Source organism: Anomaloglossus baeobatrachus, chromosome 7 (genome assembly GCF_048569485.1).
Source record: "Anomaloglossus baeobatrachus isolate aAnoBae1 chromosome 7, aAnoBae1.hap1, whole genome shotgun sequence".
Taxonomy (NCBI): Eukaryota; Metazoa; Chordata; class Amphibia; order Anura; family Aromobatidae; genus Anomaloglossus; species Anomaloglossus baeobatrachus.
This window is the reverse complement of record NC_134359.1, coordinates 296426553-296452447: the sequence shown is the minus strand read 5'-3', so window position 1 is coordinate 296452447 and position 25895 is coordinate 296426553. Positions and strand designations below refer to the sequence as shown.

At 45.9% G+C, this 25895-nt stretch overlaps 1 protein-coding gene across 1 annotated transcript in view; it reads left to right on the top strand.

Annotated features, from left to right (window-relative positions):
* LOC142246770 (uncharacterized) overlaps positions 1 to 25895 on the top strand; it is a 53076-nt gene that overhangs the window by 19628 nt on the left and 7553 nt on the right. Inside the window, exons 7-11 of the mRNA XM_075319821.1 lie at positions 349 to 690; positions 1893 to 2198; positions 2644 to 2979; positions 7579 to 7869; positions 9734 to 10054. Coding sequence (XP_075175936.1) covers positions 349 to 690; positions 1893 to 2198; positions 2644 to 2979; positions 7579 to 7869; positions 9734 to 10054 — 1596 coding nt within the window. The remainder of the gene's footprint in view (positions 1 to 348; positions 691 to 1892; positions 2199 to 2643; positions 2980 to 7578; positions 7870 to 9733; positions 10055 to 25895) is intronic.

Genomic DNA, 25895 nt, shown 5'->3' with positions numbered 1-25895 from the left:
AATAGGAAAGTTTAGCAAATACCAACTAATGGCAAGTGCTAAATTTACGTATCCAGAAAATCAGCGATGTCTGCAATAAAGATTCCTTACAAGGTTGTTCTGCCCTGAATTTGGACCTCATACTAACAGAATTTTGGAGTTCATAACAACAGGATGTAAAAAAAATGTGGAGCTTAATTTTCAGGCTCCTGTTTCCGCCATACTGTTTCCAATTTTGTTTTACTGCAGCCATGTGGTTACAGGAACTCAAACTTTCAATAGCAAAATCATCTCACACACTTTTTGAGCATAATCATGAGGTTATAGGGCCGTCTGATTTACTGATTTTCATGTTTAATCTCCCTGCAGGTTTTCTGTCTCATCCAGAACTGGGGGAAATATTTGCACCGAGTCTGATGCTGAGCAGCCCGGCACAGCTCCAGTGCACAATCTCACGCTTTTACCCTGATTGTCTGACTGTGAAATGGGTAAAGAAAGTGAAGGGCAATGAGGAAATAATTGAGGCGTGTGAGAAATACAAGATAACGCCCCACAGATCCATGGAGCAGCGAGATAAGACATTTTCCTGTACAGCGGGTCTAACGCTCACCCCTACACTGGAGGACCAAGGCTCCGAGATCATCTGTAGAGTTACACATCCTGGCCTGGAGCGGCCGGCGGAGAGGAGCACAGGACTGCTACAAGTCAGGGGTAAGTCCAGGAGTGAGTGTAATCCCAACCTCTGAGTAATATCCAGCCCTAACTGTCTGCATCCCCGGATCATCACAACCCCCAGGACCATCTGCACCCCCAATCATCCACACTCCCTGATCATCCGTAGCCTTTGCTTATCTGCACCCCCGATCATCCGCACCTCCTGATCATCCACACATCCTGATCATCCGCAACCCCTGATAATCCACACCCCTGATCATCCGCAGACTCTGAACCTCCCCACCTGCTGATCATCCGCAGCCCCTATCATCCACACCCCCTGATGATCCTCACCCTCCGATCATCCGCACTACCTAATTATCCCACATTATTATCTCCACCCCCTGATCATCCGCTTTCCCTGTGTCATGGTCCTAACTTGTGATGCGTCTGCTGTACTGTGATTTCTGTTGCGCCCTCCTGTGGAGCCGGTATCTGCTTGTGTGCCTCGCGAAACATCCTGCCGGTGTCTCGGTGCCGTTCTGTATCCCTGTGACAGGCTGTTTTCCTGCATCAGGTCTTTTGCTGGTGATGGGAGGGGCTTGCCCACATGCTCCACATTCCGGGTAATTGTTCTACTTTATCAGGGACCGCTCTTGGCTTCCTGGTTTGTTGCAGTAAGTGCCTGGCTCCTGGTTTGTCTTGTAACTTGGCTACTTGACCTTGGACTGTTTTCTGATTTTGCTCTGCCTGACCCCCTGACCTTGTCGTTCCCATCCGGCTTCTGACCTCCAACCTGCTCCTGACTATGTCTTTGCCTGCCCCTTGTGTTCCATACGTACTGTCCTGTTTACCTGACCCCCGGCCTGAATCCCGACCTCGTTCCTGTCTACTCCCTGTGTTTTGTTGCGTCCTCTCGGTACTGACCTATGTCTGTCTAACTTCCCCTCTGCTCTTGCAGCATGCTCATGCTCATAGAGCCATCTAGTTGCAAACTGTATTCTACACCCCATTGTGACTAGTATTTCATGTCACTGTGTGAGTGGCATAACACCCTGATTATCCACACCCCTGGATCTTGCAGTGCTGATGTGTATAGTCACATAAAAGCAGGTTGCAATCATTAATCTACAAGAAATATGGAGTTTTAGTTTTGGCATATATTGTCAAATCATCAAAACCTTAACGCACACTCCGCATTCAATGACAGAAATGATAATCTGTGCATTACAGATGTATTTTCTATTTCTCTCTTCCAGTAAAGCCAACATCTGAGCGTCCCATCCAGCTCTCCATCACTGACTCCGGAGATGTGATCGCAGCTTTAGCACTTCTAAACTTTTATCCCAAAGACATAATGATCACATGGAGCTGTGGCCAATCCCAGGAGGAGAAGCCATCAGAAGAGAAAACCACTGATAACCCTGATGGCACTTTCTCCATTAACACAAAGTGTAACATCCCTGGAGAGATCTTTAACCAAAAAGATTGGAAAATAAAAGTGACCTGGAAACACGAAACAATGGACAAGGCAGAAAGCCGAGAGATGTGTGTAGGGCATGAAGGTGAGACGACAAGTCGGTGTAACCCATACATATATTTACATAGTGAGCGAGCGTCATTATTCCCTCTGACACCATTAATGAGTATTTGTATCTAGAAAAAGGCAATGAAGACCGCCCCCCCCCCCCCCTGCAGCTTTCACAGGGAAAACTGTATATATATATATATATATACATATACACACACACACTGTATATCTCTTATCCGCTCAGTTGAGTAGGACTCTCCATCCTTTTATGGATCATCGCTCACCAGGCCGTTCTATCCAGCATTGCTTCTTTTAGTTCATTAATGGTCATAATCAACTCATGTTGCTCTTGATTTCAATCCAGCAAATTCTTGTCCGTTCTCTTCTTTTGCCACTGACTAATCCAAGCACGATGTTTTTTTTTACAATATATCCATATATGATACTAATTTTCTATTTCTATCATTAATATTTTCTAGATTACCCATGGTGTCCAAGAATAGTACAAATGACTCCTCTGATTCTGCAAATGGGCAAACAGACCATAATCACCTGCAAAATCTCAAAGTTTTTCCCTAAGAACTTGGGAGTGATCTGGTACAAGAAGACTGGGGGCTTTGTGACACAATGTGAGGGAGACACAAAAGAGATGACCTGTACACCAGAGAGATCAGCAGATAACTCCTACTCCTGCTCGGCTTCATTATCCTTCACAGCCACATCACAGTCTGAGGACCTTGAGTTTATCTGTAAAGTCTCACACCCCAGCCTAAAGGATCCGATAGAACGGAGCACAGGGAAAGCCCTGATGAGAGGTGAGCGGAAGGTTTTCCACCAAGTTTTTTAAGTAACTTTTTATTTGATTGAAAATAGGTAAACAAATACTTATAGCACCATTTCAGCAGTTTTTGCTATGGCACCGCACTGGAGTGTTTCTTTAAATGCAAGCCCCCTGCCCTATACTCACCTTCCAGAGTCTTCTTCTGCTTTTGCTATCGCTCTGGTTGGTCTCTGGGGATTTGTGACCTTCCGGCAGCTCCAGTGTTCCATGGAGCACACCGGAGGTCACAATTCAATGCACCTCTATGAGAACCTCATCCTGTCCTTGTTCTGGCTCTCATAGAGATGCATTGAGAGTTTGTTACGTAACTTCTGACCTCCAGACTTTCAAAAGTTAATGTCATAAGATGGTGCCGTGAGACCTGAGCGGCTTCAGTAAACGGTGAAGACACCAGAAGGTGAGTATATGACTGGTGGCATTGGCTTAGATTTATAGCACCACTCCAGCAGAGAAAAAAAAATTGCTGGAGTGGTGCTTTAAGGGCCTTATTTATTAAAAGTGTTTCAAAGGAAGTGTGTCTATATTCCATTGCAACCAATCACAGCGCAGCTTTCATTTTTCCAGAGCACTTTGCAAAATGAAAGCTGAGCTGTGATTGGTTACTATGGGCAACAAAGACAATTTTCCTGTCACACGGCATTTTGCACAAACGTCCCCGACTGTCATGGTTGCGACGGGCTCTGTTCAGATTGCAAATTCTGACACTCTGCCCGATGGTTTCTCTGGTGTCTGGGATCAACAATGGCAGACTAGGGCGTCAACCTGCTGTGTGCTGATTCATATTCAGGCTAGCAAGAATTGATCTCTGCCGGTCTGCTTGCTCCTTTGATCACATGTTGTGGGAGGTCTATCATATCTATTCCCCTCCTATTTATGTTGGTTGAATCCTTCTACTTATGCCAGCTATGGTTTGTCTTTGTTGGTCTGTGAGGTGTGGTGTCTCAGACTTTCTGATGAAAGTTGTGCTTATTGCTTGGTGCGGTTGTGGAGTTTACCCCTGTTGTTTTGTAGCTTCTTTCCTGCTCCTGTGTTTCCTCAGGAATTTCTTATTGCCTTAACCTTTATGTTTGTGTGCTGTGAGACAGAGTTATAGTTTTCCCTTGTCTGTCTTTATTTGTGGTTTTCATCCCGCTCCTGTCCGGTCCCTTCCTAGAGGGAGGTCGATGGGGAATTAGAGCAGGACTGGTCAGGAACAGGGCCAGGAAGGAGATTCATGCCTCTACACCATTAGGAGCATCCCTGAGGTTAGGGATAGCATAGGGTCCCGTACCTTGAGGGACAGCTTAGGAGCCCCGGATCCCTGCTATCCCATAGTCATCGTGATATTTTTCCTATCAGACACTTTTGATAAATGAGGCCCTTAGGCTAGTTTCACACACGCTTTTCGCCGGATTGCCGGATTCGTCGCACGCCAGTACACTGTATACAGTTCAATGGCAGCGTGACAAGCGCCGGTCACATGCTGTCATGTGACCGCAGCATGTGACCCAGAAGTTCCGGCGCTGCCATTGTACTGTATACACTGTACTGGCGTGCACCAAATACGTCAAAACAGCGAAAAGCCAGATGTGTGAAACCGGCCTTAATGTTCACTCATGGAGTTACATCATATTGAAGCTGCTTCATTTAGTCATACACTTTAGTCATAATTTGTGTTTGTCAGGCGGCTGCCTCCATGGGTTACACTGGTCCTTTTTATTCACATTGGTAAGGGACAATTTCTGTACATTCCTATTCAACTGCAGATTTATCTTCCATCTGATATATTATTGCCAATTTCTACGTCAATAGTTACTAAGATTTATTGTATATGCATATTGGAGTTTTTGTGTAACCTTTGTATTGCAGTGTCAGTGACAGCACCGTACAGATATTTGGAAACACTTTTGAAAATCCACTGACTTTATCTGTACGGCATAAAAAGCACCGAATCAAAATCCAATCTGTCCACCAATGATCACACTATTGCAAACAATTATTTTACTCTCTTTAAAATAGCTAAATGTCATGACAACAGGCATATTTGTTTTTACATAAATGAATTTTAAACTGTTAAATAACATTTTCAACCCTATTTTTGTAATTTCAAAAATAGTGCCCCACTTTTAAAATGGTGAAACACTATATCCCCAAAACTTGGTTCCAATTTAAACGTCCCTCTCACGATTTATGAATCTATTGCTGTACACCCATCTTTGTACATATCGCAAATCCATAATATCCCATGCACTTGACATCCCTGACCACTGCGCTTTTTGCCAGGGAAGACAATCTCCTCATTGGACACATACTGTCTCCAAAGTACAAGTTGACATTACTGTTGAAATTCTGTCCATTGCGTAGTCCATAAATGAGGACAAATACTGTAAGTCTGTACAGATCAATGAGTATGAAATCTGCAAGAGGGTTAGGAAGGAAGAACATTGCATTCTGATGCCAAGTCTTCTTCCAGGATACCTTCTCTCATATGCTCTTCGAGTTGTTTCAGCCACTTAAGTAAGGATATGGCCACACAAATCACAGTCATAATAGTTTTCAGTACAGTCGCTACGGATTTTCAAGATTTTATTTACAAGTTTTCAGCTTCCCTATTCGGTCTTAAGTGGGCTTTACACGCAGCTATATCGCTAGCAAGCGTACCCGCCCTTGTCAGTTTTGCGTCACGGGAAACTCACTGCCGTGGCGCACCACATCGCTAACACCAGTCACACTATACTTACCTGCCTAGCGACGTCGCTGTGGCTGGCGAACCGCTTCCTTTCTAAAGGGGCGGTTCGTTCGGCGTCACAGCGGCGTCACTAAGCGGCCGCCCAATAGAAGCTGAGGGGCGGAGATGAGCGGGACGAACATCCCGCCCACCTCCTTCCGTCCTCATTGCCGGCGGCCGCAGGTACGAGGTTGTTCCTCGTTCCTGCGGTGTCACACGTAGCGATGTGTGCTGCCGCAGGAATGACGAACAATATCTTACCTGCAGCAGCAACGATAATCGAGATAGGAATGACTGGACAACGATCAACGATATGGTGAGTATTTTTGATCGTTACCGGTCGTTCCTGCGGTATCAAACGCAACAACGTCGCTAACGAGGCCAGATGTGCGTCATGAATTCTGTGACCACCAACGACATCTCGTTAGCGATGTCGTTGCGTGTAAAGCCCGCTTTAGAGTTGAGATGAAGCCTCAAATAAGAGTGTTGTCCTCTTTGCATACTGATAAGGCCTACCCTAAAAATATGCCCTACCGTGATTTTTGTAATATGCTTGAAATATAAACCCTACTCCAAAACTAAGACCTAGTTACAGTCAGGGTAGGTATTAGGGTGGAGTAAGCTGGGCAACTGCGAAGGGCCCCCACTCTCTTAGGATCCTCCAATGTTTCTATTTCAAGGTTAAGGCTGTATAAGGACCTTGGGTGACATCTTGATCATGTGACCATGAGGTCACCAATGGTCATTTAACTGTGGCATTCTAGAGAAACTGAAGAGGAGACAGGGCTTGCATTTGAGGAAAGGAGGGGGGGGACTGGGTAGTTTCCAAGGGCCCCCACTCTCCTTCAGTGTTTCTACTCCAAGGTTAAGACTTCTTAAGGATCTTTGGTGACATCATGGTCGTGTGTGTGTGTGTGTGTGTGTATACATGTGTATGTGTAGTGTGTGTGTGAAGACATGATTATATTTGAATAAACGTTCATTTTTCATTCAAGAATAAATGTGGATAGTTGTTCATGTAAAAATACCGGTAATAAGACATCACCTGAAAATATGCCCTAACCCATCTTTCGGAGCAAAAATAATACAAGACCTTGTTTTATTTTCAGGGAAACAAGGTATTTATGCACACAGATAGACAACATAGACATGTGAATATTGGGCAAGTAATCAGTTTCAGTATTTGCAGCATACTGTGCAGAATTAGGAGGGCTTTACACGTTGCGACATCGCTAGCAATTGCTAGCGATGTCGACAGCGCTAGCACCCACCCCCGTCATGCATGCGATATCTGGTGATAGCTGCCATAGCGAACGTAATCGCTACGGCAGCTTCACACGTACATACCTAGTCGGCGACGTCGCTGTGACCGCCGAACAATCCCTCCTTCAAGGGGGAGTGCGTTCGGCATCACCACGACATCACTAAGCGGCCGGCCAATAGAAGCGGAGGGGCGGAGATGAGCGGGACATAAAATCCCACCCACCTCCTTCCTTCCGCATTGCTGATGGAGGCAGGTAAGGAGATGTTTGTTGTTCCTGCGGTTTCACACACAGTGATGTATGGTGCCGCAGGAGCGACAAACAACATCGTATCTCCTGATGTAGCGACATTATGGAAATGAACGACGTGACACAGATCAGCGATTTTTTACGCTTCTGTGCTCGTTCATCGTCGCACCTAGGATTTACACATTGCGATGTCGCTACCGGTGCCGGATGTGCGTCAGTACCGAAGTGATCCCGATGATATATCGGTAGCGATGTCGCAAAGTGTAAAGCCCACCTTAGGGATGGGTTTTAACATTTTCTAAGTTTTTTTATATAGTTTTGAACATCATAATCAGTTTTTCACTTTTATTCCCAGTGATTCCAGAGATGGAGAAGCCGGTGAAGTTCACAATTAGAAAAGCAGACTGTGTCCGATGCCGCATGAAGTTAAAAAAATTTTATCCATCAGATATTAAGATTACCTGGACATATGAAGGAGATAATCTGATACCTTCCACCAGAAAACTTATACAGACGGATGATGAACAGACATTTGATGCTACAAGTAAATGTGAAGTTCCCTGGGATCATTTCACCTCTGGAGTGCGAGTGACTTGGGAGCATGAATCACTGACATCTCCCCAGCACCAGGATCTCCGTGTAAAAGGTAGAGCCCTGTACACACCAGTAATCACACCGCAGAGTGTAGTAATGACAGATTTACACAGTGCAGTCCTCTTCAACCCCCCAAACCGACTGCATACTGACAGCATATTAGCAATATTAATGGGACAATAACATTTTCACACTCCATTTATCTATGAGCTGCTCCAACTATTCCTCATCTGATATTATGATTGGTCTTTACATCCCTTGTCTCATTTCCGAACTATTAATATGTCTTTCTGTATTCAGGTTTATGACTCTTCAGATTTTGTTTGAAGACTGATACCTGATCAAGAGTCAGTAGAGCTGCTACTGTACTTGTCATTTTGTTTTTTTTAGGTTAAATTATTAGAGTATGTGCATAGCCTTCCATACAGTATAATGGGCCCCACATAGTCTTCCATATAATATAATGCACCCCCATAGTCCTCCCATAGTCCTCTATATAGTATAATGTACCCTCAGAGTCCTTCATATAGTATAATGCCCCCATAGTACTCCATATATTATAATGCACCCCCATAGTCCTCCATACAGTATAATGCCCCCCATAGTCCTCCATATATTATAATGCACCCCCATAGTACTCCATACAGTATAATGCCCCCATAGTACTCCATATATTATAATGCACCCCCCATAGTCCTCCATACAGTATAATGCGCCCCATAGTCCTCTGTATATTCTAATGCACCCCTATAATCCTTCATATATTATAATGCACACCCATAGTCCTCCATGTCGAATAATGCACACCTCATAGTTATCCATATAGTATTATGGCCATTGGCCACCAGCGTAATCACTAATTTAAATAAATAAATAAATAATAATACTCACCTTTCCTCTTTCCCCCACTGCTCCGGTGTCAGATCTCAGAAGATGAGAGAGAATAATGAAGGAGGAAACATAGCGCTCCCTCTTTCATTGTTTTCAACTGAATCGGCATCAGCGATGGCAATACAGTTGAAAGGGCGATGACTGGCACAGGTCCCCTTGACTCAAGGGCCCTATAATGGCCACGCGGCTTGCCACCATGGCGGTACACCACTGGTGCTGAGTCTTACCTTAGAATGAAGGTTAAACACTGTCAGAATGAGTCGAGGTGCTGCATTCCTCCACCTTGACACACTTTTCGCCTTGCATCTTCTGGGGACGTGTGCTGATCTTATGTTCAGTCTGTTCAAATATTGCAGGATTTTCCTGCTTTAAAGCTGCTCCAAACGAGGCACAGTCCAATCAAAAAGATGCAAAAAAACCACTTCATGAAAAAAAAAGTCTTCTAAGATGCTTCAGAAAATTTTCAGGATCACTTCAGGCAAACTCCATAAAGAAGGAGCATTTCATAGGGCTCATGCGCACGTAACTGCTGAATATTCTACAGTGATTCGACAGCACATGTGCGCTTCAAATCGCTGCAGAAACACTGCGTAATGAATGCAGTATTTTTGTTAAAAAAAAGCCGATTTCATGCGCTCTGGCTGCTGTCCCCACCAGAGACAGAGTGGGAGCTGCATCCAGAATGCACAGAATAATTGACATGCTCATTTTATGAATGCACGGATTTGGGTAAAAATTTTAGCATCCAAATCACTGCGTTCATAAAAGCATTGCGCGCATGTCTCATGCACAATCTTCATAGATTGTGCTGGGGACGCAGGACGCATGCATTTATGCTGCAGTGCAATACGCAGCGTAAATGCATGCAATTACGCAACGTGCGAACGAGTCCTTAAAGCCACTTCTACAAGAAAACTCCTCATTTTTAACCGCCTTAAAAAAACAATGAATGCACATAGTCTAACAAGGGATCCACTACTGACATTTTTTTCCATATCATATATGATTTTTTATTTTTCTTCTAGATTTGCCCTGGCATCCAGTCATTGAAGAAATAGACAAACCAGTTTTCCTTGTGGACACTGAGGCCACATTACAGTGCAAAATCTCCCAATATTTCCCCAATAATCTCGCTGTGACCTGGTACAAGAAGAAGGAAACTGAGGATCAAATACAGAAAGCTACACCCACTGCAGAGAGACAACCTGATAACACGTACAGCTGCATCGTCAGTCTGACATTTACACCATCTATAGAAGATGATGGAGCAGAGTTCATCTGCAGAGTGCAGCATCCCAGCCTGGAGGAATGCATACAGCAAACGACGGGACCAATACAAGTCTGTGGTGAGTTATTCTCTAGTAGTAAATATAGACGTTTCCAATTATAAAGGAAGCAGCATAAATTATTCTAACAACACAAATAGCTGACGGAACAAATCAGATAATTAATGATTATGATGGACTTCAACTAGCCTGAAAATTTGAAAGAACAAACCTGTAGGTCCAGCAAAATAAAAAAAAAACAAGAATAAAAAATTACATACTTTTCACAACTACGGTAGTGAAGAACCCAACAAGCATTCAGTGTGCGGTAAATTTGACCTGACAATATGGTTTTTCAGATCAATACAATTATGGTTACTCCAAAGATGTATGTTTTGGGGTCTTTTTGTTTTTTTTTAGTAGTACTAGTAAACTAGTACAGTGATCATCAATCACACAGATGAAATGCATCATTACCACTTTTGTATTTTCAAACTTGAAAATTGATGACTAAGAAATTAAAACCTCTTCGAACTAGATATTTTCTTATGTAGTGGTTGTGATACCAATGTGATATGACTGAAGAATGAGTGTGACTAGATAGGGATCCTAATCAAAAGATAGCAATCACAGGTATTATTTGATCCATCCAAAACTCAGTATCAGAGAGATATCCTCTGGTTGACCCTATTTCACCATGACCAAAGCGTACGTGTTAGCAGGTCTTGAACAAACCACTATTATGATTATAACCTTACAGTTCCACATATGCAGGAAATCGTGGTTAGTTAAAAACATGTGCAGGAAGCTGGCGATATAAAATTCACGGCTCATTGCCATATATGCAGGAAATTAGTGGTCAGCTGGCAAAATGTGCAGGAAGCTACTGGTGCCCACAGCAGCTTGTGGTCAAGTTACATGAACATGACTCAGCTGTCACATGGTTCTCACCAATACTCCACTCCAAAGTTTCCTAAAAAAATACAGGACTCGCTTAGCGTGATAGGGACATTTCCAGGACGCTCAAAGTGGACGCACTGTTCCTGTGATGCAGAGGCCGGGTTGTTTTCCTTCTCACTAATCGAGTCCCTTCGATGAGAAAGGAAGTGCTACAACATACGTAATGTTGATGCATATTTCTGTTATTGTATAAGATTCTATCACTATAAAGTAGTTCTAATGCCTATGTACCATTGATTATTCATGTGCTATTAAAATAAATAATATCAACACCACAGGCTCTGCTCTTCCACCAATTACGCCCCCCCCCGAATCTGAATCTCAGAGTATGGTAGACAAAGTAAAGATTTCTAGAAACATCCACACATTTTTAATGGTGGCTCTTCGGGCTTTGTTTAGTGAGTGGCTTAAACCAAACACTCCATCAATGGGAGCAATAATATCTCAAATGAAACATCTATTGGGACTGGAACTGATAGAAGCAGAAAGGAGTAAAGAAAAGTCAGCAGGAAAAGTTTTTCCGCTGTGGAAAAAATTCATTGGTTTTCATTTTAGTCCTCAGGAAATCATGAAAATAATTAGCCCTTTCCGCCATACAGAATGGTATTGTCTGGAAGACCTGGGAGGGACGTTGGGGGTCTTGGGACCATCGTTAGACACTTAGCACGTACCATATGGAGATGGTAGTCGACACCATAACAAGAACATAATTGTGGAGGGGTTCACACTCACATTCTTATTCTTTGTTTGTGATACTACCTTTTAATTTTTCTTTCTTTACAAGGTTTACAGTTGCATTGACGAACAAATCAATCTTGTGTTTGCTGATGTTTACTATTTGACCATGGAACTGACTGTTAAATTTTATTTTTGTTATGTTTAAAAATTTGAATAAAAAAGATGTTTTAAAAAAAAAAAAAAATATCTTGCTATAAAGAATCTTAGTATTCGTGCCTGATTACGATATCAGTGAGCGCTTCGTAAGTACGGGATTTCAGCCCCCTTTTTTACGAGAATTTAGAAAGACATAAATTGGCGTAGTCGGCAGGATTACTTCTATAAGAAGTAATTAACGAATTTATGTAATTTAGAAATTAAAAACATATATTTGGCAAATTTCCATATTTTTCAATCTTTTTGCATAGTGTCAAAATGTTCAGAAGACGTAAGGGTAATGTTAAGGAGGTTGTTGTGGAGATCCCCGGCTGGACTGAGGCTCCCTACAATCTTATAGCACATGAATTGGTCAATTGTGAATTGGCAGAACAATGGCAGGATAAGCTCAAGGGTAGTGAACCTACTGATGTTGTTAATGTACTCAGTAGTGTCCCTGTGAAAGCAGGTGATGTAGTGTCTTTAGGACGGCACATCTGGATTTTGGCAGGTGCATATTGAGCGATGCATGAGCATAATCTAAAGATGCAGAAGAAAGGTTCCCAGATGGAACAAAAGATGATAGAATTAGGTGGCCAGAAAACAGTTATGGAATGTAATATCCGACCGTTGAAGGATAAATTGGAACATTATCAGAATGTGGCAGAAAAACCTGCCGTAAAAATTGCATAAAATAAGTACGAGAAAAGAAGAGGAAAGGTAAATAAAACCAAAGTACATAAAAGTATCGCCTCAGCTTCTGTAAACTGGGATCCCGATACTTGGGATGGGGATGTGTGGGATTCAACTTCATCATCTGATGAGGAGGATTACCATAAAAGGAGGATTCAGGCAAATCCAGTAAGGAGGCGCCTAAAGAGGACAGAGAATGAGATCATCCGGGAACATGTCCGGGATGGTCAGGAAAGTCTGCAATATGACGAAGATGGTAATGCCATCACAAATGAGAGAACGATTCCTCATGTAAAGAATCGAGTAACCATTGAAGATTACTCTCAGGGAGAAGTTGATAGCATTTTAACACAGTTTAGACAAAAACCAGGAGAAGGAGAAATTCCCTGGTTGGTCAGGGTGCACGATCTCGGAGGAGGTGGAGTGCACTTTGACGCCGGAGACGTGGCAAAATTTTTCACCATGTCTCGGGACCCAGTAATTCAGAGATGAATAAAAAATTATTTTGTTGATCATAATGAGCAAGGCACTCAAAACTTAATCATGATCTTAGCCCATGCTTTTCTGGACAAATACCCATCAGATGCAGACTTTCCTATCAATGATAAACCTTGGTATACCTTAAAAGATGGTATGGAACGGCTGAAGGAAGAAACAATGAGGAATGCTCTTCCTCTTTTGGGAAAGGATGATGATTATCTCCAGTACCCATTGACATCCAGCATAAGAAATAGGCTGGTTAAACATGCTCCTCCAGCATACAAAACAGTTATTTTAACCTTAACTGTAGCGCTGACTGGAGAATCAATCGTTGTAGTTTTAGGGAGGATGAGGGAGATACAGGATATGGGACAGTGGGATAAATCGCCCCCTGGAGGCCATCTTGGTAACAGTAAGCCAAACAATCCTGATTGAAAAGGGAAATCAGTAGGGGAAGCCCCACGGGTGTCTCACAAAGACATGTTCCAGGCTTTGCTTAAAGCCGGGATCAATAAGGAAAGGATTGATGGAAAGGAGACAGGAGAATTATGGAAGTTGTACAAAAAGAAAGTTCTATCCACAAAGAAAGTGACCACTACAAATGTGGGGAGGGGCTCAAAAACCCCCAAGGTAAAGAAATCAGAAGGAAAAGGGGAAAAACCCCCAAAGAAAGTGTCTTGGGAAGATTTTCAATCAATTTACCCATTGGAAGAACTGGCAGCAGCCGTGGCCACAAAGGTCACGGAATAAAGGGCTAATATACAGACTGAAGTCTGTGTAAATGAAAGTTCAGAAAGAAGTGATTTACCATAGGTAGCCAGCAAGCCTCCCTTTTGATAAAAAGGGACGAAAGTCCCTACGTCAATCTTCACTAAAAAAGAGAAAGTAGCGCCTATGAGAAGTACCCGCGGGTCTAAGATTAAATTTAGAGGAATAAGAGTTTGCTCACCTGGTGAGGTTGTGCGCCCTCGCACAACCCCGGTGTTGGTTGTATAGATCCTCCGATCTAATATGGATTGGGGGTTTGAAGCCTTGGTAGCGATCCTGTTAGATCGTGATCTTTGTTGGAGATGTCCGGATTCAGGACCGCTGGTTCCTCCTGAAATCCCCGGCACTCTGGGTTCTGGAGTGTTACAGCGATCCACCGTTCTCCAGCTGAGGGTTTCACTTCGAAATGGAGTGCCTATGTCTTGCTGCAGCTCTGACCGAATCCCTCAGAAGGGAGTGTGCATGTAGTAGGTAATTGGATTATCGGTCTGGCGAGCGCTGACAATGCACAGGTTCCGTTAAGATTAAAGTTGTTTTATTGTAAAAATATTTCAGAATGCTCCTGTTATTCAGATAATACAACGCGTTTCAGCAATACATACTACCTACGTCAATCTTAGCATACATTGGAAAAGGGGAAATGTTCAAAGAGTCCCAGCTTTGATTGACACGGGGGCAGAGGCTACTTTAATTCATGGAAACCCAGAAAAAATAAAAGGACCTTGAGTAAAAATTGCTGGACTAGGTGGTCAAGTGATCACCGGGGTTCAGACACAGGTACAGTGCTGGCCAAAAGTATTGGCACCCCTGCAATTCTGTCAGATAATACTCTGTTTCTTCTTGAAAATTATTGCAATCACAAATTCTTTGGTATTATTATCTTCACTTATTTTGCTTGCAATGAAAAAACACAAAAGAGAATGAAACAAAAATAAAATCATTGCTCATTTCACACAAAACTCCAAAAATGGGCCAGAGAAAAGTATTGGCACCCTCTGCCCCCCCTACGATAGACGAGTGGGTAATGGAGGTGAATGTGATCCACCGCATGGAAATGGTGATGGCACAGTCGCGTGGACAGACGGTGGCGACAGCCACTAAATGGTTTCAATGGGAGTCATTCTTCTCTGGCAAAAAATTTCTTGAATTAATCTAACCTCCGGAAGATAGACACCTTGGCCCCACTTTTCAGATAATATTCACCACCCTTCCAACATGTCTTGGCCAACGGACAAAGTATCAGACCCGGCCGATGCGCTCTACTCTCCATCTCTTCCCCTCCTGCCCTGACTTATCCTTCCTTTGCTATTTTTCATGATCATACTGCTTCTTAACCTTTCCTCAAATGGCTTATTATTCTTTTTGGTTCAAAACGACTATGCATGTATTATATCAATCATTTACATACTGTCATGACATTTGCGAATGTGTTGTGTTGCATATACTTTGGTTTCGCATTATCAGTTATAACATGGATCCATATTCTTTTAATGTATTCTTTAAAACTCAATAAAACTTTAAACTGAAAAAACAAACAAAAAAGGATTGGCACCCTTAGCCTATACTTGGTTGCACAACCTTTAGCCAAAATAACTGTGAACAACCGCTTCCGGTAACCATCAATGAGTTTCTTACAATGCTCTGCTGGAATTTTAGACCATTTTTCTTTGGCAAACTGCTCCAGGTCCCTGAGATTTGAAGGGTGCCGTCTCCAAACTGCCATGTTGAGATCTCTCCACAGGTGTTCTATGGGGTTCAGGTCTGGACTCATTGCTGGCCACTTTAGTAGTCTCCAGTGCTTTCTCTCCAACCATTTTCTAGTGCTTTTTGAAGTGTGTTTTGGGTCATTGTCCTGCTGGAAGACCCATGATCTCTGAGGGAGACCCAGCTTTCTCACACTGCGCCCTACATTATGCTGCAAAATTAGTTGGAAGTCTTCAGACTTTATAATGCCATGCACACGGTCAAGCAGTCCAGTGCCAGATGCAGCAAAGCAACCCCAAAACATCAGGGAATCTCCGCCATGTTTGACTGTAGGGACCATGTTCTTTTCTTTGAATGCCTCTTTTTTTTCCTGTAAACTCTATGTTGATGGCTTTTCCCAAAAAGCTCTACTTTTGTCTCATCTGACCAGAGAACATTCTTCCAAAACGTTTTAGGCTTTCTCACGTACGTTTTGGCAAACTCCAGCCTGACTATTTTATGTCTTGGGGTAAGAAGTGGGGTCTTCCTGGGTATCCTACCATACAGTCCCTTTTCATTCAGACGCCGACGGATAGTACGGGTTGACACTTTTGTACCCTCGGACTGCAGGGCAGCTTGAACTTGTTTGGAAGTTAGTCGAGGTTCTTTATCCACCATCTGCATAATTTTGCGTTGAAATCTCTCATCAATTGTTCTTTTCCTTCCACATCTAGGGAGGTTAACCACAGTGCCATGGGCTTTAAACTTCTTGATGACACTGCGCACCGTAGACACAGGAACTTTCAGGTCTTTGGAGATGGTCTTGTAGCCTTGAGATTGCTCATGCTTCCTCACAATTTGGATTCTCAAGTCCTCAGACAGTTCTTTGGTCTTCTTTCTTTTCCCCATGCTCAATGTGGTACACACAAGGACACAGGTTGAGTCAACTTTAATCCATGTCAACTGGCTGCAAGTGTGATTTAGTTATTGCCAACATTTGTTAGGTGCCACAGGTAAGTTTCAGGTGCTGTTAATTACACAAATTAGAGAAGCATCACATGATTTTTCAAACAGTGCCAATACTTTTGTCTACCCCCTTTTTTAATGTTTGGTGTGTAATTATATCCAATTTGGCTTTATGACAATTTTTTTTTTCATTGAAGACAATTTAAATGAAGATGATAATACCAAAGAATTTGTGATTGCAATCATTTTCAAGAAGAAATAAGAGTATTATCTGACAGAATTGCAGGGGTGCCAATAGTTTTGGCAAGCACTGTAGCTTTGAAGATAGGTAATTTACCTATCAAGAAGTATATGGTGCTGGTAGTTCCTATACCAGAATATATTTTGGGAATTGATGTCCTAAATGGATGACTCTTAATCTAACAGAAGGAAAATTCTCCTTTGGGGTTAAGTCTTGTCATAAGGAAATGCGACCGGTGGTGGTGGGCAAAGTCAAAATGCCCCCTGTACATGTGCCTCCAGCTTCAAAAATGGTAGCTATGAAACAATATCGAATACCAGGAGGTCACAGAGAGATAGGAGAAACTATTAAAGAATTGGTAGAAACTGGGGTAATGCGCCCTACTACTACCGCATGGAATAATCCTGAGAAACACGAGTATATTGCTTGCAAAAATGATTTTATTGATAACAGTGGCAATTAAAAAACCCCCCAAGGGGTTAAAGAAGAGTGAGATAGAAAGTGAAAAAAGAGGACCAGGAAAAATGGTTACAAGCCAATCAGGGGTATATATATGTCCGGCCAATACAGGGACAATAAATACAATAAATTGCACAAAGCCGAAGTAAGAGGTTAAAAAGGACGGACACAAGTTTGTATAAATAACATATATAAAGTGCCTGTGTATAAAGGGATGTAAACAAAGACTAAATGTGCATGCCGGGGCTAAAGTACTACTAGTATAACCGGCGCCTCCAAATAAAGGTGCACAATTCAATAGTCATAAGAGTCTCACAAGGCACATTTACTATTTTACTATTTACTATTCTTTCTCTCCCTGATGAAGCTGGTGGTTACCTCACTCTTGTGAAACGTACGTAGGTGTTTTCTCTTGGTCCCAGGATCTATGGTTCGCTGATTTAATCTGATGGTTGTGATGGTTGCCTGTGCCTTGTGAGACTCTTAGGGGCACTTTGCACACTGCGACATCGCAGGTGCGATGTCGGTGGGGTCAAATTGAAAATGACGCACTTCCGGCATCGCATGCGACATCGCAGTGTGTAAAGGCTGGATGATACGATTAACGAGCGCAAAAGCGTCGTAATCGTATCATCGGTATAGCGTCGGCGTAATTCATAATTACGCCGACGCAATGGTCCGATGTTGTTCCTCGCTCATGCGGCAGCACACATCGCTGTGTGTGAAGTCGCAGGAGCGAGGAACGTCTGCGACTTCCGTAGGATATGCGGAAGGAAGGAGGTGGGCAGGATGTTTACATCCTGCTCATCTCCGCCCCTCCGCTCCGATTGGCCGCATACCTGTTTGAAAATTCCCACTTGTTTTTATACATATGGAATGACCTTTTCTTTATCGTTCCTATGGGAGACCCAGACATTGGGGTGTATAGCTTCTGCCTCCGGAGGACACACAAAGTACTACACTAAAAAGTGTAGCTGCTCCCTCTGAGCCTATACACCCCCTCGAGAACCAAATCTAGCCAGTTCATTGCTTTGTGTTCAGGAGGCATACATCCACACATGCATTCTCATCTGATTTTTCATTTTTGGAAAGAGTTTGAAGAAAAGCGGGTCCAAGTCTGGACCCCCGGCATGTCCCTTCTCACCCCACTGTGTCGGCGGTGCTGTTAAGGTTGATTCCAAGGCTGGAGCCTTACATGCCGCGCTCCTTCACCATCCCTCGGGCTCTGGCTTGAAGTGGGAGCCAGCACGGTTCTCCATGCTTTGCAGGAGACCGGTCTCCATCCGCAGCCCTTCAGGATCCTGCTGGACGGAGCACTCATCCCCAGGGACTTGGAACCCTGCGTCTCAGCAAGCTAAGTACCTGAGACGTTTATATTCTGGGGGTACCTGTACTTTATTATGTTGGGAGAGTGTGCTGAGTGAGTTTTCTGACATTTCCGGCCGGTTCTCTGGCTGTTGCCTGAGAACCGCGCCGATGGTGCCTGCGCGCCGGCCGCACCGCTCAAATTTAGGCCCCGGCTTCGCCGGAGGCCTACTTTCGGTTTCACTGCCCTCGCATGTCATTCATGCAGAGGGACAGTGCGGCTCCGCCCAGCGGCTGGTTTGCACAGGGGAGAGACACTCCTCACTGAGTACATGTCTCCTCCCCTGTAAGTCTATTTGGCACTCCAGTTCCCGCTCTCAGAGTTGGTCCCGCCCCCTCTCCTCGATCCGGCGCCATTTTATCAGCGTTTTCTCTGCGATCATCCCTGGCTGCAGCATCCCTGCTGAGGTGCTTGGGGGTCCGGGCTTCGGGATCTGGAGGGCACACAACACCGCTCCAGCGGTCTGGTAAGCCACAACCTCTGGTTGTGGGCCTCTGTATATACTCTCTGAGGGTTACTCTGGCAGAGCCCCCACTCCAGCAGCATGTCTCACATGAGGAGCAAGGCTCCAAAGCTGTATTCAGTATGCACTGCATGTAAGCTCATACTGCCCGAACCGAGCACCTATCCACATTGTGATGCCTGCTCTAACGTGACAATGCCTCAGCCTGGAATCGCACCCACAGTGGTCTCTCAGGCTGCTCCGGCTCCTGTGGCTGAACCCCCGGCTTGGGTAGAATCCTTATCTAGGTCTATCTCCCAGTCTTTTGCCGACTCCATGGGACATCTGTCCCGGACATTGCTGAACATGCATCAGCCCCCTTCACAGGGTGCCTCTGCTGCTAGGGCTCTCTCAGCGGAGCTCACAGAGAATTTTTCATCTGGTCCCGGGCCCCGTCCTCCTAAGAGGAGACGTAGGGCTCCCTCCCCTTCCTCGTCCCGCGCCTCTGTTCCAGAGGCTGGCTCGCAGGACGAGGAGGATGCCTTTACAGGGGGCTCGGAGGCTACCTCCATGTGCCCCATTGATCTGTCCGAAAGTGACTCAGATGTTAGGGACTTGATTGCGTCCATTAATTCTGTACTGGACCTCAATCCGCCAGTATCAGAGGAGCAACCCTCTCTGGCAGAAAAGCACCAGTTTACCTTGCCTAAGAGGACAAAGAGTGTGTTCTTTAACCACTCCAGTTTTCAGGCCGCTGTGACCAAGCCTAGGGCCTGTCCTGACAAACGCTTCCCAAAGCGTGGTTCTGATGACCGTTTTCCCTTTCCACCTGAGGTGGTCAAGGAGTGGGCTCATTCACCAAAGGTAGACCCCCCGGTGTCTAGACTCTCAGCCCGGACCGTGGTATCAGTGGCTGATGGCACCTCTCTTAAGGATTCCACTGACCGCCAGGTTCACCTTCTGGGCAAATCTGTATATGAAGCGGCAGGGGCCTCGTTCTCCCCATCTTTTGCAGCAGTGTGGGCTCTCAAAGCCATCTCTGCTTCTTTGGAGGAGATGCATTCCCTCACCAGGGAATCTATGCCCGAAATGGTTGCCTTAACTTCCCAAGCTTCCGCTTTTTCATCCTATGCCATGTCTGCCATGCTGGAGGCTTCTCACCGCACTGCGGTGGCTTCGGCTAATTCCCTCGCTATCCACAGGATCTTGTGGCTTCGAGAGTGGAAGGCAGATGCTTCTTCAAAGAAGTACCTTGCTGGGCTCCGTTTTGCTGGGTCCAGGCTATTCGGTGAACAACTGGATGAGATTATTAAGGAAGCTACTGGCGGGAAGAGTACTTCCATGCCACAAACCAAAACCAGCAAACCTGTCCAGGGTAGGAACCAGTCGAGGTTTCGTTCCTTTCGTTCCTCCAACTGGTCGTCCTCTAAGCCCTCGGCCTCGTCCTCTAACTCAGCCAAGGACCATAAATCCAACTGGCGCACAAAGGCGCGTCCACAGAAGACCGCAGGAGCTGCTGCCACTAAGGCAGCCTCCTCTTGACTATCTGTCCGCGCCAGCAACGTCCTTAGTCGGTGGCAGGCTCTCCCACTTTGGTGACGCGTGGTTTCAACACGTCTCCGATCAGTGGGTGCGGGATGTTATCTCCCACGGCTACAGGATAGAATTCTCTTCCAGCCCGCCAAACAGATTTTTTCTGTCAACTCCCCCCTGTTCCAAGGCCGCCGCCTTCTCTCAGGCCGTGGCATCCTTGCAGGCCAACGGAGTAATTGTACCGGTTCCCGCCCGGGAACGGTTCAGAGGTTTCTACTCAAATCTCTTCCTAGTCCCCAAAAAGGACGGTTCCTTCCGGCCCATCCTGGATCTCAAGCTTCTCAACAAGCATGTTCAGGTGCGGCATTTTCGCATGGAATCTCTGCGGTCAGTCATTGCCTCAATGACCCAAGGGGATTTCCTGGCATCCATCGACATCAGAGATGCCTATCTGCATGTGCCAATTGCAGTTTTTCACCAGCGTTGGCTACGTTTTGCAATCGGAGAGGAACATTTCCAATTCGTGGCTCTCCCCTTCGGGTTAGCCACGGCCCCTAGGGTTTTCACCAAAGTCATGGCAGCAGTGATTGCGGTTCTGCACCTCCAGGGGTTGGCAGTGATCCCTTACCTGGACGACCTTCTAGTCAAGGCTTCATCCAGCGCAGACTGTCAGCGGAGTGTCTCGCTCACTCTCGCCACTCTAGCCCAATTCGGGTGGCTGGTCAATCTGCCCAAATCCACTCTGACTCCAACCTAAAGTCTCACGTACCTAGGGATGCAGTTCGAGACTCTGCCGGCGCTTGTGAAGTTGCCCTTAGTCAAACAGCAGTCCCTCCAACTGGTGGTGCGCTCTCTGCTGAGGCCCCGCCGTTATTCCATCAGGCACCTGATGCAGGTGCTGGGTCAGATGGTGGCGTCAATGGAGGCTGCTCCCTTTGCCCAGTTCCATCTGCGTCCTCTGCAGCTGGACATTCTCCGCTGTTGGGACAAGCAGCCTTCCTCCTTGCACAGGTTGGTGGCTCTGTCGCCACAGACCAGGAGCTCTCTTCAGTGGTGGCTTCGGCCCCTCTCTCTGTCTCAGGGACGCTCCTTCCTGGCTCCGTCCTGGGTGGTCCTCACCACGGATGCCAGTCTATCCGGCTGGGGAGCGGTATGTCTCCACCACCGAGCACAGGGCACTTGGACTCCGTCCGAGTCAGCCCTCTTGATCAATGTGCTGGAAACCAGAGCCGTGCTCCTGGCTCTCCTAGCGTTTCACCACCTGTTGGCGGGCAAGCACATCCGAATCCAGTCAGACAACGCGACAGCGGTTGCCTACATCAATCACCAAGGCGGGACACGCAGCCGCCTGACAATGTTGGAGGTACAACGTATCCTTCACTGGACGGAGGACTCCAAGTCCACCATATCCACAGTCCACATCCCAGGCGTGGAAAACTGGGAGGCAGATTATCTCAGCCGTCAAACCGTGGACAGTGGCGAGTGGTCCCTGCATCCGGCAGTGTTTCAGTCAATCTGCCGCAAGTGGGGCACTCTGGCCGTGGACCTAATGGCATCCCGTCACAACAACAAGGTTCCCGTTTACGTGGCTCGCTCCCACGATCCTCAGGCCTTTACAGCGGACGCTCTGGTTCAAGACTGGTCCCAGTTTCGTCTGTCCTACGTGTTTCCCCCTCTAGCTCTCTTGCCCAGAGTCCTGCGCAAGATCAGAATGGAGGGCCGTCGGGTCATCCTCATTGCTCCGGACTGGCCCAGGTGAGCTTGGTACCCAGACATGCTCCATCTGTCCATAGAGGTGCCGTGGCATCTTCCGGACCGTCCAGACCTTCTCTCACAAGGTCCGTTTTTCCACCAGAATTCTGCGGCTCTCAGATTGACGGCGTGGCTCTTGAGCCCTGGATCTTGACGGCTTCTGGTATTCCTCCTGAAGTCATTTCCACTATAACTCGGGCTCGGAAGTCTTTCTCGGCCAAGATCTATCACAGGACTTGGAAGATTTTCCTGTCCTGGTGTCGCTCTTCCGGCCATGCTCCTTGGCCTTTTTCCTTGCCGACCCTTCTGTCCTTTTTACAGTCCGGTCTGCAGCTAGGACTGTCCCTCAATTCTCTCAAGGGACAAGTCTCGGCTCTGTCAGTGCTGTTCCAGCGGCGTATCGCCCGGCTGGCTCAGGTCCGCACCTTCATGCAGGGCGCGTCTCACATCATTCCGCCTTACCGGCGCCCCTTGGATCCCTAGGACCTCAATTTGGTCCTCACGGCCTTGCAGAAACCCCCCTTTGAGCCTCTTAGGGAGGTTCCTTTGTTTCGTCTTTCACAGAAAGCGGTCTTTCTAGTGGCCATAACTTCCCTCAGGAGAGTCTCTGATTTGGCTGCGCTCTCTTCGGAGTCACCTTTTTTGGTTTTTCATCAAGACAAGGTGGTTCTCCGTCCGACCCCGGACTTTCTCCCTAAGGTGGTTTCTCCTTTCCACCTTAACCAGGACATTTCCCTGCCTTCCTTTTGTCCGGCTCCTGTTCATCGCTTTGAAAAAGCGTTGCATACTCTGGATCTGGTGCGGGCGCTCCGGATCTATGTGTCTCGCACCGCTGCTCTTAGGCGGTGCACCTCTGTTTTTGTGCTAACCACAGGTCGGCGTAAGGGCCTCTCTGCTTCTAAGCCGACCTTAGCCCGTTGGATTAGGTCGACCATTTCAGATGCCTACCAGTGTTCTCAGGTGCCTCCCCCGCCGGGGATCAAGGCACACTCGACCAGAGCTGTCGGTGCCTCTTGGGCTTTCAGGCACCAGGCTACGGCTCAGCAAGTCTGTCAGGCTGCCACTTGGACTAGCCTGCATACCTTTTCAAAGCACTACCAAGTGCATGCTCATGCTTCGGCAGATGCGAGCTTGGGCAGACGCATCCTTCAGGTGGCTGTCGCCCATTTGTGAAGTAAGGCTCTGCCTACTTCTCAGTTTTTTCTGTTTATTCCCACCCATGGACTGCTTGGAGATGTCCCAATGTCTGGGTCTCCCATAGGAACGATAAAGAAAAAGAGAATTTTGTTTACTTACCGTAAATTCTTTTTCTTATAGTTCCGTATTGGGAGACCCAGCACCCTCCCTGTTGCCTGTTGGCAGTTTCTTGTTCCGCGTGTTTTCACCGGCTGTTGTCATGGACAGAGTCTCCGGTTGTTCCGGTTCTTGCTCTGTTTTTACTTGTGGGTGGCTATTCTCCTTCAGCTTTTGCACTAAACTGGCTAGATTTGGTTCTCCAGGGGGTGTATAGGCTCAGAGGGAGGAGCTACACTTTTTAGTGTAGTACTTTGTGTGTCCACCGGAGGCAGAAGCTATACACCCCAATGTCTGGGTCTCCCAATACGGAACTATAAGAAAAAGAATTTACGGTAAGTAAACAAAATTCTCTTTTTAATCATTTTGGAATAAAGAAATTCGTTTTTTAAAATAATCTGGAACCTGGATGCTGGAATTTCCTTTCTTCATATTCACACTTCAATGGGTCCTGCTGATGTCCGTGAACCGTTCAGATTCTTATGGAACTCCAAGTGGGTGAGCTTTTTTTTCTACTGCTCACTCCGGAATTGGTATGCAGTAATTGATTTGGCAAATGCTTTCTTTACTATACCTATAGAAGAGAAGGCTCAAGATCAATTTGCATTCACTTGGTTAGGGAGACAATATACCTTTACCAGGTTACCCCAAGGATGGCTACATAGCCCCACAATCTGTCACCGGACAGTGGCAGAGCATTTGGATGGATTCGATCTACCATCAGAAATGCAGATCTCACATTATATCGATGATATAATAATACAAGGACAAGATGAGCAAAGTGTGAAAGATCAATTGACAAAACTGGTTGCTCATATGAGGAGTAAAGGATGGGAAATCAATGATGCCAAGGTTCAAGGACTGGTAAAATTTCTAGGGATTCAGTGGAACAAGGGGCACTGAGAGATCTTGCCCAATGCCAGACAGAAAATTATTAATTTTCCGGTCACTAAATCCAAACAGGAGACTTGGGGGTACTTTGCACACTGCGACATCGCAGGTGCGATGTCGGTGGGGTCAAATTGAAAGTGACGCACATCCGGTATCGCATGCGACATCGCAGTGTGTAAAGCCTAGATGATACGATTAACGAGCGCAAAAGCGTCGTAATCGTATCATCGGTGCAGCGTCGGTGTAATTCATAATTACGCTGACGCGACGGTCCGATGTTGTTCCTCGCTCCTGCGGCAGCACACATCGCTGTGTGTGAAGCCGAAGGAGCGAGGAACATCTCCTACCGGCGTCACCGCGGCTTCCGTAGGTTATGTGGAAGGAAGGAGGTGGGTAGGATGTTTACATCCTGCTCATCTCCGCCCCTCCGCTCCGATTGGCCGCCTGCCGTGTGACGTCGCAGTGACGCCGCACGACCCGCCCCCTTAACAAGGAGACGGGTCGCCGGCCACAGGGACGTCGCACGGCAGGTGAGTGTGTGTGTGAAGCTGGCGTAGCGATAATTTTCGCTACGCCAGCTATCACCACATATCGCTGCTGCGACGGGGGCGGGGACTATCGCACTCGGCATCGCAGCATCGGCCTGCAATGTCGCAGTGTGCAAAGTGCCCCTTAGTCTTATATTGGATTGTTTGGTTTTTGGAGACAACATATCCATCATTTGGGACAAATGTTGGCTCCTTTGTACAAGGTAACAAGGACAAAACATGACGGTCAAGGAAGCGATACAACAAGCTGTGGATCTATGGCCAATGTTGTCAGGACCCGTGGAGCTGCATGTGTCAGTTCAACATATTTATGCCAATTGGTCACTGTGGCAAAAACAAGGGGGAAAAAAGAGTTCCTCTTGGATTTTGGAATAGAAAATTACCAGATGCTGGAGAAAAATACACTCCTTTTGAACAGCAATTGTTAGCTTGTTATTGGGCTCTGGTGGAGACAGAACAATTAACCATTGAACATGAGGTATTGCTGAGACCAGCAATACCCATAATGCAGTACGTGTTGTCCAATCCTAAACCCAATAGGGTGGGGCACGCCCAGGAACACAGTATCATTAAATGGAAATTGTACATTTCAGAAAAGGCCAAGAAGGGAGGAGGTTGAATCGCCACTCTACATGAGAAAGTGGCAGAGGTAGCTGAGGAAACATCTTTTCCCAGCAAAGCTGACATGCTAGAAGTATCCCTGGTGAAGTGGAGGAAAGCATATGAAGATTTAACCTCTTGTTAAGGTGGTCTAAGCCAGACCATTTAGATATATTGGAAGGTAGCCAAATTAGATGGTAAGACTGCAGTCTGAATGCAATTGACGCAGAGTCAATAATGAGCCTGGGTAAAATGCAAATGCCATACATCTTTATTACAGGGACCCATATTTATACATACATATGGGTAGGTGTGTTTAACCAAAGTTCATTATGAGCTAATGCATCGTATGATCATGTCCTAATATTATTCCT